Source organism: Siphateles boraxobius, unplaced genomic scaffold, assembly GCF_051911475.1.
Source record: "Siphateles boraxobius isolate OS27281-9 unplaced genomic scaffold, OSU_SipBor_1 7, whole genome shotgun sequence".
NCBI classification, from domain to species: Eukaryota; Metazoa; Chordata; class Actinopteri; order Cypriniformes; family Leuciscidae; genus Siphateles; species Siphateles boraxobius.
This window is the reverse complement of record NW_027509197.1, coordinates 33,671,230-33,686,203: the sequence shown is the minus strand read 5'-3', so window position 1 is coordinate 33,686,203 and position 14,974 is coordinate 33,671,230. Positions and strand designations below refer to the sequence as shown.

Sequence of the window (14,974 nt, the reverse complement as noted above, 5' to 3'; positions counted from 1 at the left end):
CAGAAAGACACCATGTATGGAACAGAAGAAACTTTTGCACCACTTCTGGACACTGTACCTCTTGCGGTCTTGGAATGTGCCACACAGGATTCCAACCCAGACCTGAATGGTTTGGGGCTTATGGCACGTGGAATTACAGATTGAGCCACTAAGTTGACGCTGATTCAGCCGGCTGCCGAGGAGAGCTTTCAGTGTGAGAATGAGCACACAAAAGCATTACTTAGCATGTTAACCAGATTAGCATGGTGAGCTAACTTAATGCTAAGATAGATTATGGTTAATTGATAGCTGAAGAGCCACATTAGAAAGACTGGCAAATGGTTAGCATGATAACCAATTCGCATGCCAAGCTAACTAACATAAGACAAACACAGGCACAATCGACTTTGGAGATATTACTCAGGAACTGTAGCAAATATCAAAAAATCCATTCATTTCTGTGGCTCGGTCCAAAAATCATCATACATTTTGGACAAAATTGAGGAAAATTTGTAGGAGTAGCAGCGAAAAACTTTTTTTTTTTGTTTTTTTTTACAATATGGTGAACAGGCACATTAATGGAATATGACGAATGACACATTGTCAGAATTGGAATAAGCCAGGGAACGAAACGACAAAAAACTACATTTGGACAATGTTTTCAAAAGTTTTTGCAAAAAGCCGTATATCTCTGGAACACTAAGTGGCACTGTGTTCAAACTTTACAGGTACATTCAGGATATGCTTTCGATGATCCCTACTTAATGTTGCCGATATGTCAAATTGTTTAAAATATATTGCAATTTATGACAACTCTGGACTGATGGTTCATCTTATACTGGCAAAATCGGTATCCTCGGATTTGGCATGACACAAGGAATACATAGATCGTGATTTCTGACAAGTAATCAAAAGTTATGAGCAAAAATAGCAATTTTTCAGATCTTATTACCTGTAGGTGGTACTGTTCCCAAATTTGTCATGGACCCTCAGATCATGGTTCCAATTTTCGTTTTGATTCCTCAAAGTTGGTCCGAGATACAGCCTGTGAACTAATTATGAGTCGACATGTTAAGTTCATGACTTCTTTGCACTTTGAACAAAGAGGAATAAAACAATATATATGTTCAGTCATTTCTTTGCGGCTCAGTCCAAAGATCATCTGAGCCAATTTTCATAAGAATTTGACAAAAGAAGGAGTACTTTTCAAAATGGCCACTACTGCAATGGGGCGAGTCTTAATGTAGGATATGGAATGTGATCAGCATGTTGAGAGGAGCCAGGTGAACTAAGTTATTTTTTTCTAGAACAAATGGTTCAAAAGATATAACCATTTGAAAAGCGACATTTTGAACTGGTGGTGGGGCTATAGATTTGCTCCTAGAGACCCCAAAGTAGGCCAGATTACCGTTTAATTACCATCAGTACAAGTGTGCCAATTTTCACAATTTTCCTACGTACAGTTCATAGGGCTGCTATTGTCTCCCATTTGGGAAGAACAATAATAAAATGAACAATTACAGGGGTTACAGACCCTAATAATAGTAATAATAATACAACAATAACACATAGTTAATGCATTAAATATGAATAAAAAATGATGTGTACAGCATTAATATTGATTAATGTTCTTTTCTACATACTAATGAAATCTAAATTTCAAGTTGTTTAAATATATTTATATGCTAACACTTTACCATAAGGTCTCATTTGATAAAATGCATTCAAACTAAATTAGAGAACATGAACTTTCAATGAACAATACTTCTACAGCATTTATTAATCTTACTTTATGTTAATATCAACATTTACTAACACATTTAGATCAAAAGTTATATCTGTTAACATTAGATAAAGCACTGTGAACAAACATTTTTATTAACTAAAATTAACCGATAATGAATGCTGTAAAATATTGCTCATGGTTAGTTGGCGTTAGTTAATGCATTAACTGTTAAAGGGGTCATCGGATGAAAAATTCACTTTTATATGGTGTTTGCCTATAAATGTGTTTTTGAAGCGTGTGGACACAACCACCATACAATAAAAACAACCCATTCACTCCTCTTTTTTAATCTGCAAAAAGTCTAAACACTCTCAATAATCTCAATGTCATATCGCTAATGCTCCGCCCACGACCACTGACGGACTGTCCCGTATTAGCATATTTCTGCCCTCAGCCATTTGTATTCTGTCCACCAATGCTGGTTGCCAAGGCAGTCTTGTGTCGACACCCCCCATGAAAGAGAGGGGTGGGGTGAGCAGTTGCTCATTATCAACCCATGTGAACAGAGCTGTTTTTGAGGAGGTAAAAAGGGTGTTGTTTTACACAACCATTGAGGAATTTTAACCAAAGTATGTTACAAACTTTACATGAAGACCCTAAAGAATCATACCAACTTGTGGAAAATGGGCATCCGATGACCCCTTTAACAAATGAGACCTTATGTAAATTGCCACCATATAAATGAATGTCTCATGAACATGAATTAACATCAAGTAGTAGGCCCATATTTATCAATTACCACTCTCAGTGCTGTAGAAAGTGCATTAATGTTAACAAGCTGAACATTACCGTAAAGCAGTGGTCTCCAACATGGTGCCCGCGGGCACCTGGTAGCCCGCATGGAGTCTCTGAGTCGCCCGCCGAGCACGTTCTATCCACCTTATTCTGCTCTAAACAGTGGGTGCCGCCATGACGACGACTCCGGTTGCCTACTTCCGGTTCGTACTGTATTAGCAGTGAGAGAATGAGTTCAGGCTCTACATGTGCTGTTGTTGGTTGTTTTAACAATTCAAAGAAGATAAACTTCTTTGACTAAAACTTCTTTGTCATTGTGGAGAGTGCAGTGCATGGTTGCATAGCAACGACAGACGCCACGGGAAAATCGGACCGAATTTTACTATTAATAATGAAAGATAAGCATTGTGCACAATGTGCATTGTGAACGTCAGTAATTTATCTTTTTTTACTCATTCTTTTTATAAAAATGATTTTAAGGCTGAAATATGGAAGCTTTTTATAAATCTTTTTTTTGTCAAAACTTTATTTTAACTTGTAGGCTACATGTTAGTAGATAACACGTCGCAAGACACTCCTTTAAAATCTGACCATCATTTTTAATGTTGTTATTTTGTTTATGTAAACAAAAAGTGCAAATGAATTCTAATTATATTTGTTATTTGCTGTTTTTCGACATAAACCTTGGTGAATTGATTTTATTGTGGTGTATTAGTACTTTTTGAACAGGATTCTGTGATAAACGTGATCAATTTGGTCACTATAATCATGAAATTTTCATGCCATTTCATCTCTAGTTAAGATGCACTGTAAAATCAACTATAATTATGTGTTTTTACAGTATAATATTCAAAGTACAATTTTCTTTAAAAAAATAAATCTCTGATTCTGTTCTTTTCGCTGACATTTAAGGGTGACATATATCGTTCTACAAAAACTAGTTGTTAATATGAGAGTTATGAGACATTATTTAAGAGATTTAAGTATTGTATTAGCCTACATGAGTAGCTCTCGGCCACTATCTTTTTTAAAAAGTAGCTCTAAAATGAAAAAAGGTTGGAGACCCCTGCCGTAAAGTGTTGCCAATAAGTTTTAAACTATTTAACAATGTTGTCTTATTATCCTTCTTTCTATTAATGCCTTTTTAAAAAGCAATGAGCCACTTGTGACTGTCTGTAACAATGATTTTAACCAAGGAGGAAATTTTCTTTCACAATAACGCAGTCTTGGTTAATGCTTTGGCAAACTATAGGACACATCTGCTGAGCACAAACGGATCCACATGCAAGCCATCCCACATACATAGTAACATCAATAATGCCACATAGAAAACACATGATAAAGAAAGCACGTTCATTCAAGGCCAAGGGGATTTGTGCAGGGATGAAGAGAGGTTAGAGTGAGATCTCCTTTTGTACTCTAACAGGCATAAATCATAACAGAGGTCATGTCTGTCCTCTCCGCCCTGATCACAGCAGAGCGTCCCGTCTCATTATTCACTGAATCTGAGGCTGTCATGACACACCGGTGGTTTTGAAGTGTCTGTCTGTTTCTGTGTGTGTGTGTGTGTGTGCTTCATCAGTATTCCACCCCTTTCATCAACCATGGACATGAAACTAATCTTTTCCTTAATGCACAATTTCACGTTCTACCTGCCGCAGGTCATTTAATGAGACTGCTCCCTGATGGGATCAATGAAATGAATAAATAATCAAAGGCAAACTCAAATAAAAGCCACAATAAATATATATAAACAGCACACATCGTCAGCGAGAGGAATGGACGTCATGGTTTGTCGCCCTCGTGTGGCCATGTGATGAAGACCCAGTTCTGTCTCCAACAGGTTCTTCAATAACAATTAATGACCATTTTTCGTATTTTAGAAAAATAGCGAAGTCATCAAAATCAAAAACAGGAATTGTTTGACATGTTTGACTTTTTTTTCTCCTTCCAAACCAACTCATCTAAAAAAAAATGAATAAATATGATTAAATATAAGACAAAAGATTTTTAGATAAAAATAAACATGAATACAGTCCAAACGTTTGACTCTCTCTCTCTCTCTCTCTCTCTCTCTCTCTCTCTCTCTCTCTCTCTCTCTCTCTCTCTCTCTCTCTCTCTCTGTGTGTAATTACAATAGAAAAAACATTATTTTTGTGGAAACCATGATATATTTTCTTTGATGATAGGAAGTTTTAAAGAATAGCATTTATTTCAAAAAGATTGAAATGATTCATTAAATTATATTATTTCCATTATATAAATCTATAAATGATATTTAAAAGATTTATAAAAAAATGTATAAAAATAGCTACACCTTCTGCTATTTGTAATACATAAAATGCGCCAAAAAATGGGAGTGCATGTGTTCAACACAGCCTCAGAGATTCCATTGAGACTCACATAATAATAATAATAATAATAATAATAATAACAACATCACCACACATCATAAAACAGATGATCAACTGATAACTGACAACCAATAAAATAATCAATCCCTACATGACACTGCATGGATCTCTATCACCTCCCAGTTAAGTGTGATTAAGAAAGGTGCCACAAGGGGGCTGCAAACATTCAAGAAGGGACAGGCGGTAGTTCTCATTCCCCTGCCCTCCTGGGTGTTAATCTGACACTATCAACACAGGTCAGAATGAATCACAGTTCACTCACAGCCAAAGAGAAAGTGAGTCGAGACCAGTGTTCTTTTGGGAGCGACCCTAAAAAAATCTCATCTCACTCTGACTGGAGAGACATCCAGAAGGCAGAGCCAATATGAATGTGAGATGTACACAAGAGACCAAGTGACCCCTTCATAGATGCCAAAAGTGACATAACAGTGCTAATGAATGTCATACCCACGTGTTTTGTGGAGTGAGCAACTCCACAAGTCAGCTGTGGACTAACTCGACCCTAACTGAACAGGAAGTATTCTCAAAATGGTAGTTTTTGACGGACATCTGCTTGTGTCAGTCGTACATGAGTGCAAACTAAAGAGTTCAGGGTTTGGCTGAACATCATTATGTAAGCTGGTTTCTCCATTGATGGCCATTGAAAACAACAACAACAACAACAAAAAAACGTTCAGGTTAATTGTTTTGCAAGCAATATACAAACTGTACACAAGTTCATTGTTAAAGTAGGTATGTTGCCAGTGCCATGATTTTTTACATTTCCTAAAACCTTGACCAGAAATCAGAGGGCATCAGGTAAACTCCCAGGGCCATAGCTAAATGTATATATAAAAATGATAACAAATTATAGAGTTTAGAAGAGTAAATGTGCATTTTCCTGCAGAAAATTCAACCTATTTACAGTTAACTATTACTTAAATTATAGGGTCATGCCATTTTAAAACTGTGTAAACTCTTTTTTAAATTTAAATTGTGATGATTATAAAGATTTTAAAGCTGTGGAATAACCTCATCCTCCCCCTCCCTAAAAATGCATTCATAAATGTAAGGAAAAATGGGTAAAAACCAAATAAAGTAATTATGGCCTGTTTACAAGCGGGGCCGTTCAAAAGTCCATGCATCGCCTTTGAGCTGATCCGATGTAAGCGGTGCCGCAGAGAAAACAGAACACACACAAACACTAGACCCGGGGGACAGTTTTTTTTTTATTGTGTTTGAGGGGATGTTACAGTGGTTGCTCATTTCAGCTGAGCTACAAAACGTTCAATGAGATCGCTTCATTACAAACTGACAAAGGTATAACAGATTCACAACAGCATGTACCACAGAACTGGAAATGAGTGTGGGTCTCATATAAATGACATCATTTCTAATAATCTACAGCTTGTTTTTTTTTTGTGTTTTTTTTTTGTCATTTTCTTTGACTTCATACAGATAATGAATTAGGCTAAAATGCACCATAATATTTGGTTGACTTTAGGAACATTTTCCTTATTACATCACAAAATACATTTGTTTGTTTTTTTATATCCCAAAGAAGCAAGACTTGCAAGTAGGCTTTTAAACAGAACTAAATCTACAGCTACAAAATTCTACTCCGGCAGCCTTTACACCTTGGCGGGTCCTGTCTGCGCTCCCAGTCCGTATCGGGTAAAAACACGGGGTAGAATCAGTATGACATTTACACAGAAGTCCGTATTGTAAAGGCTATAAAGATTTGTTGCACGTTGTAAAGTTGCCTCTCCTGGATCTTTACACTCCTGCGGGTGATGGAAACTGGGGCGGCGGAGGAGAAGAGAGTGGGAAGGAGGGGTGGACAAAGGGAATCTGGGAAGAAGGGTGGGGTGGGGGGGGTCTAGGTGTCAGCGGTCCCGCTGTCTATGTGGCGTATCTCTTGGTCCACTGTCGAGCTATCCTGTCATGCTCTGCTCTGTTGGTCAGGTACTGAGTAGCTATGCTTCCCACCAGAGGATCCGCTGAGAGACGAGAGGGGGAAAAGAGAGAAGAACAGAGAGGGGAAAAAAAAAAAGTGAGACATTCTTAAACCCAGGAGTCAACGAGAACACAGTCTTCTGAAAGATGCAGACAGGCACTGGGAAGGACAGAGAGAGAGAGAGAGAGAGAGAGAGAGAGAGAGAGAGAGAGAGAGAGAGAGAGAGAGAGAGAGAGAGAGTAGTGGGAAGTGAGCCATCTTTGAGAGTGTGGGTTCCAACAGTCACATCTGTCATGTGATGACTCAGCTGACACAACAATGTCAGAGATGTTTGAGACAAACATGGTGACGGCTTTACAGAGGATTCGAAACTGTTCCGAAAGGTCGGTGTTCCCTTACTTCAACAACGCAACAATGAAGACCTTAAATGAACATGACTAGACAAATGCAACATTAAGCAGAACGTTTAGTCATCAGCTTCAAATTCATTCATGGATAAATGTGATCTTTTCTAGATTCAAGCAATTCACTGAACAAAATGTAGACAGGGCTATATTATTTATATACTATTATAATATCAGTTCATATTTTGAATTAGGCTTTATTTTTATAATTTCATTTCCATTTAGTTTAAGTTTTAGTCATTTTATTATGAGCTTTAGTTGTTTTTTTATCTTTTTATTTATCTTTAATTTATTTTTATTTCAGTTGAAGTAAAATTACTTTAGTAATTTCAGTATTTCAACAAATTTTACAATTTACAAAAAATTTTAGCATTATTTCGATTAATGTAGGACATGTTTTTAGGTCGAGATACTTTGCCATTCAAACAATTATTTTTCGTTTGATTTTAGGGTCAGCCGACGGTAAACTCTGCTGGCATAACGGGAATCAAATTAAAGAAATATTTTTTTCCAGTTTCATTTTAATTTATCTTTATCTGCCCTTGTATAGTAAAAGTGATGTGATCCTGATGTGAAAAAATGATCTTAAAAGTTCTTAAAATGTTTGTAAATGATCAAAATATGAGGAAAGTTTTTTTTTATATTTTTAAAGTTACAGGTTTAATTTTTCTATTCAAAAAGAAAAAAAAAGATTTAAAAAAACAGCTCACAGGAGAAATAAAAACATGCATTATCTTAATCAGTTATTAATATTTTGTTGATTCTCTCTTGTTTTTGCATGCGTTCATAATTTATTTGAATGACAGCCTGGCCAAAAAGTATGTCCGCACAATTTGCCATGTTTCACTGTGTTATCAAAAAACAACAACAACAATTGACTCCAAGCACAACTACACAATGTGCATGCAAAATCTTCAATTTCCATCACTTTTAGCCAATGCTGTATTTCCGATCACTCTCTGCTCCTGATTCTGCCCATTTGAGGCATTGTCAGTGTAAAAACAAATATCTTGCGGAATATATCCTACAGAGTTTAACCTTAACCATTGTCTTTAGAAACATCCAGGCAGGTGTGTGGTAGCAGACAGGAGCTAAACTATGCAGGAAGATGTTTCTCCAGGAGCAGGGCCTTCAGTCAAATAAATACAGTAAATCTATCAAAATTTCAAATGGTCAAATTCATTATCTAATCAAATGATCTGGTGGGTGTAGTCTTCCCCCTTCCCCCTTCCCCCTAGGGGACGACTAGTGAACCTGAGTAGTGCAATCATGCATTAAATGAGGTATGAAATTAGAGTGTATATACCAGGTAGGAAGTTATTTAAGGAAGTGTGATTTCGTTTGTTGCTCTCTCTCTCTCTAGCCTTTGTTGCCGGGCGTGTGGGTTATTCCCGGTTGAGTGCTGTTGGAAGGTTGTAAAAGCACCGCTCGCACTCTGCATTAAAAATGAGCCGCTAATGTTACATTTTAATGGCACTTTTTTTGTACTTTTGATGCTTACGATTATTATTTTTGAGGAATATGTTTTCTCCTCATTGAATTTTGTAAAAAGCATCAGAAAGTTGTGTTGAGAGGGATCCACATGTAAATGGAGCGTTTTGTGAGGTCATCTTGTGGTTTAAACACTAATTGGAGACTAAACTAATGAGGATTTTGGAGTAGGGATGTTTTTTTATCATTTAATTTAGCGCTCGAGTTGCTGATTTATTTAGTAAATATTGTGTTTTCACTGCTGCTTGCAGAATATTGTGTGATGTTTTGAATTATTTTTCCAGGCCCAGTAGTTCAATGAGTGACACGGTAAGCAAATTAATGTTTGTTCGTTGAATTTGTTGGATTAATATTGCTTGTGTTTAAGAATAATTTTGTTAAAATAGTAATTTTATAGAGGTATGAATTCAAAAAAAGTTTGTTTTTTCTTTTTGAACTTTGGAATCCATGTGATTATTTTTCTTATGTTTTCCTCTTGTGCGGTTGACTATTATATCTTTTTTTTCACGTTTTTTTTTTGTTCCTGCATAAGATTTATTGCATCGAATCAAAAAAAATTATTCAATTATTTGCTGTTTTATTTGTCACTCATTTATTACTGTTGTAATATTAAAAGGCAAATGTTCCTGGCCCTGGAATTAAAATTGTTGTGATTTTTGTTGTTGTTGTTGAATATGATGTACTGAATTGAGATGTGTTATGATCTGATCTGAATTGAGCTTGAATAGAGAAGTTTTAAATCAAATCTTCTTGTTCCTTGTCCTATTTGATCACCCTAATAGAACTGATTAAGCGTTATCCCTATATGAACTGACTTTGATAATTATTCATTTAATTTAATAACTGTGGTGGGTTTTTGTCCCCAGCGCCCGAACCCAACCTTTTACGGCCAAATACCGTCACAATGCTCGGCAAGAACATGCATTTGCAGATAAACAGGAAAAAATAACTGATTCAATAATTGAATTTTTTGGAAGTACTCCAATTTGCTAATTGATTATTATGTCAGAAGCCTCTTTGATGCTAGTTGTCTGTAACAAAGAAGATTTTGACCCAAAAAATTACAATTCTATCAAACCTGTTTCAATCTTCTGTGGAGCACAAAATATGTTTTGAAAGTAATTTGGGTCCAAACAACATATGTATTTATTTATTTCCATTCACAGAGACATTTTTCAGAATATCTTCTTTTGTGTTCCACAGACAAAAGCCATTAAGGCAGAGTAAATGATGGCAGAATTTTCATTTTTGGTGTTATGGCCCAAACAACACTCCTATTAACCAATTATTGGAACATTTTTCTTCTCAGCCTTGAGTTGCGCTACTCACCTGGATTGCAGTCTGTCAGCAGAGAACAGATGGAGAGCAGGACCTTCGAGATGGTCAGAGCTGGGCTCCAGTTATCCTTCAAGATATCCAGGCAGATCACACCCTGACTGTTGATGTTGCAATGATAGATCCTCGTACGGAACGTGACCTGCACAGGAGGAAACCGACACGATCACAAAACAAGTCCATCTAAAAAGGGATTATGCTAGCTCACCAGTCCAGAACCACACTTTAATACTCTGGGTGCGTTTTAACAGGGCTTGTTATATAGGGGGCTTTTGAGGGCTGGATCACAGCTTTCATTCTCATTAACAGCACTCTCAGAACCAGGGCTGAATCCTGAAAGCTATTGATCCATTGAGACAAGAGAGCCAAGCAAGCTTAACCTAACCCAGCTTCCCAACTGTGTCAGTAGCCCTTATCTAGAGTATTGACGACTTATAGCCCTGGCTTACAGGACCAGCAGGACACCGCTGACTGCAGTATTGTGGGACGGCCCGTGTCTGCCGGTTAAGGGTCAAGGGATAGTCCGCGTCTTGCATTAGTCTGTTCCCTTAGCACATAAAGAGTGCTTCTTGTTTGTTGACTGCGTCTCACTCTGCCCCCTGCAGCAAATACTAAGATGTCCGTCACATGATGCAGCATATACAAAGCGACCAAAATAACCATGCCTGCCTGGCACAATGTGGGTATTGTATGAACACGGTGGTCTAGGAGTACGACTCGTCGTAAACACAGCCAGCATGACACGGGCAGCCAGTGTCAGGCCTCACGGACAACGCTGGGAAACAAAACAAGAGAGAGTTCATGACACTCCACTATGAAGAGAAAAATCTAGTGAGCTGCCTAGCATTTTAAAATGTTCCTGAAGGTGGGCCGCTGTTTTTTTTAGGCAAAGGTCACATTTAGGCAAACAATACAGAGAAATACTTTGCACGCCTGAAAACTGAAAAAACAAATACTGATAGAATATTTTTCCCCCTAAACTAATTTCATAAACAGACAATAGAAAAATCCCACACACTAAAATAGCTTGAAAAATAACATAATATTTACTGTTTTGGCCATCCCTTCTTTGTGAAGCATTCCTGAGCCGCGTTTAGGCAGAAATATGAATCCAAAATGGTTGACATGTCAACAGAAATGTTAAATGTAAATATACTTACGTAATATTTATATAAAAATAAATGAATAATGTTTTGCATAAAATATTTACTATAGTTCAACTATAGTGCAACACAGCCATACACTTAATACATATTCTTGTATGTTCCTTTAAAATTAAGAAATGTACTACTTTTAGAGTAATTCGTCAATTCAGTTTTAAGAGGGCAAAAAAAATTATATTTGCCTGAATTGTAGATTCACATTTACTTTTACAATAAATTAATAAAAAAGTTAATATATATATATATATATATATATATATATATATAAACTTTAAAATCTAATATTAATGATAAAATAATAACAGTAATTTAAAATTACTATATTAAAATATAATATATAAAAATAAACATTTATATTTTATATTCATTTGATATGGCATTTTATGACAAAGAATAACTATCCCCAATACTGCTCTCATTACCATAATCTATGGTATTATGGCCTTTTAGAGAACTTTACATAGATTTACATGAGCGATTCAATAATTGGATACGTTTTGCATTTCAAAAAGTAAAAGGAAAAAACTGTCAACAAACAGAAATTCTTTCCATTATCTTATTGAAAACATATTTAATTTTAATAATTCAGTGATTGCCGAACACAAGTTACTTCCTTTTTTTTTTTTTTTTTTAACTGAAAAAACATTTATTTATAATATTTTTTGTCAACTCAGTTACTGTCAATTCTGTTACATACTGTCAACATTGTTACTCTACCTTGACAACAGAGTTTGACGGTAACAGAATTGACAATTTAAAACTCTTTAGCCAAAAATGAAATCATGATTAAAAGAATCAATTATAAATTGTTTTCCTTTTAATATTGTGGTAACAATTTAGAGGTTTTAGAAAATAACTCTTGGTGTAAGAACTTTTTAGATTAAAATATTTTCTCAGAGAGAGCACACATACCTTCAGTGCTTCAGATCTTATCAGTGAGGGAAAGTAACATCATTTCCTGTATTAACAGTTGTGGGAGATAATTCCACCAATTTAAAGGCAAAGTATGGTACGGTAACAGAATTGACCCAAGATTTATGGACACATTATTATAAGATAAAAGTTATTTTTAAAGAATTTAATGTTGCAGAATTAGGAAAATGACTATTTAGGGCTTTAATAAATAAAATTAATTAAATATTACCAAAATTAAAATTAAATATGTACACAATGATGCATGATGGAAAAAAATACATGACTAATTTGGACAACAAGAAATCTTGTATATATATTATGCACACACCACTGTTTTTTTCATCTGATCAGTCTTTGATCTGATCAATAAAGATCTAAAGATCAAAGCAATAAAGATTGATCTGATCAGATCTTTATTGAATTATCAGCCTTTTATGCTTATTAGGGAATAGCATTATTAGCTAAGCAACAAAGTCAGCTATCTTTGTAGGAAGTAGACAGTCATGTGGGGTTTTAGAGATTCCAACAGACAGAAAGAAATACAATTAAAAAACAAGACACAAGGTTAAAGAGAAATAGCTCTTTTTAAAAACACACAATGACCCAACCAAACTACTCTTTAAACAAGCCAATGCGTTAGAGCCTTTTACAGATCGAGTTAATCTTATTTCTAGATGGACTTTTAGGAAGTCTTTTCCACCCTGCTTCCAAACACAGAGAGACTCATTCACAAAAGCACAGATTAGTGGACCATAAAACAAGAGAGAACAGGCAGCGACTTCACAGAGCACAGACCCTAAACCAACGTAGGCGAGATCGGCCCCCCAAGTTACCCTGCGGTTTCATCTGGTGACAAAAGAATGAGGTGGTGTGGGCCGCTGGCTCTGCCCAGCATCCACCGCAGAAGATGAATCCTGTTTATAATTAGTGGATTAAAGCTTTGCATTGGCTTGATCTGAACAAAGAGCCCCCACCAGCCCATGAGCTTTATATAAACTTGTTGTTTACAGATGCCACTGACGGTTGAGATGAGGGCCAGACTGAGATGAAGAGCCACTCAGTTCACAGAGGCACAAATTCACAAACAAGGAGATTCGGATGCTAATTAATCCGAGATGGCGTGGTTGACACTTCACGTTTATAGCCCGAGCAGGAGTTAACCAGCTTCCCTAAACCACATTCTCATTGCGGCATCGCACTGGTTACTAATAGCCGGTGCTCTGAAGGAGTATGTACAGCCATCCAGCACACAAAATAGCAGACAAACACAATCGTTCAGCATCACATTATCCTTGAGGCATTTTTAACAGAGGTCAATACCTGTTCTGAATGATCTGTTACAGAGTGTCCTTGGTAGACCTAATAAATCTTAATTAAAGGCCACTGCTCCTTTGTGACCGACTATAGGCTAATAATAGCACACACAAATGGATGTCTACTTGAGAAAATTCATCTATTTTGTTTTTTACTATAATAGTTTAATTGCTTTTTCCATTGCAAATTACACTACTGGTCCAAAGTTTGGAATAATTTTGGGGTTGAAATACTTTTATTCAGCAAGGACACATTAATTGATGAAAAGTGACAGTAAATGCATTTATTCATGTTACAAAAGATTTCCATTTCAAATAAATGCTGTTCATTTAACTTTCTATTTCTATTAAACTAAAAAATATAATACAGTAGTTTCCACAAAAATATTAAGCAGCAAAAAGGGTTTTCAACATTATTAATAACTGAGCACCAATAATAATTGATAATAACTGAGGACCACATTGAATATTATTAAATTATATAATGCTTAACTGATCATTTACATTCATATAAAAATGTCATGGGACTTCACTTCGATATATGAATTTATAAGCTCAAGAACGGTATCAAATGGCTGATACAGCCGTTTTAAGTTCTGCCTCATATTCAAGAACAAATCTGAAGTATTCACTTTGAAGTGCTTTCCAAATACATTCCAATCCATTTGATTTTGCATTTAGATTGAGAGCCTGTTGTGAAGGCTAATGAGCTGCCTATGCAGGTTCTAAAACCATGATTATGCTGCCTTCTAAACGCCTTCTTTTGGCATGCATTACACGTATCATACACTTATGAAGTTTCATTTCAGTCAGGATTCTCCATATGTAGGCACTACACACTAGACAGCATGGCAGCTCACTAGCTTTTGAAACAGAGCCTAACCTCTGCCTTGGTACACTTGCCTGTAATTTTCAAGTGAGCTCAAAAACGTTGATTAGAGTTGTAAGACAACTTTAGAGGAAGGTAGATCTATTAAGGCTGGATTTAGAAACCTCCCGTTTTAAAGGTGCAGTAAGCGATTTCTGAAAAACACTGTTGAAAGTGGATCGGACCGAGCACCACATTACACTTTTTGCCAATCAGCAGTAGGGGGCGTATACACTCATGATGGGGGAGGAGAGAGAGTGAGCAGGAGGGAGATTTGAAGAAAGACTGAAGAAAGAGACATGGCTAAGAGACATAACAAAAAAGAAAAGGTCAGAGGAATATCACTGGAAAAAGATCAGGCATGAGCTTTAGGAGCCGTATTACTATTAGAAAAGCTTTCCAGCGCTGGAGAGACAGAAGCGGGAAGGCCTAAAAAACAGACAGAGAATACATTGTTTCTGCTCCATACGTGAGTAACATTGGTTTTGAGTGTGTGCTGCTGGCGACTAACAACCAACTCTTGCTTGTAAATACTTGTGTACTGCATGTTTGTTTGTCATCTTTGCTTTATTTTTCACAAAGCTTTATTTTGCTCCCTTTCTGCTATGATAAAAATACATGCCTTTTTGCACTGT

General features: G+C 36.2%; 1 protein-coding gene across 1 annotated transcript in view; it reads right to left on the bottom strand.

Moving 5' to 3' along the window:
• Nucleotides 1-6,103: 6,103 nt before the first annotated feature.
• ube2e3 (ubiquitin-conjugating enzyme E2E 3 (UBC4/5 homolog, yeast)) overlaps nucleotides 6,104-14,974 on the bottom strand; it is a 44,713-nt gene continuing 35,842 nt past the window's right edge. The window contains exons 5-6 of the mRNA XM_077216008.1: nucleotides 10,075-10,222; nucleotides 6,104-6,893 (exon numbers count right to left, since the gene is read on the bottom strand). Coding sequence (XP_077072123.1) covers nucleotides 6,796-6,893; nucleotides 10,075-10,222 — 246 coding nt within the window. The 3' untranslated portion in view covers nucleotides 6,104-6,795. The remainder of the gene's footprint in view (nucleotides 6,894-10,074; nucleotides 10,223-14,974) is intronic.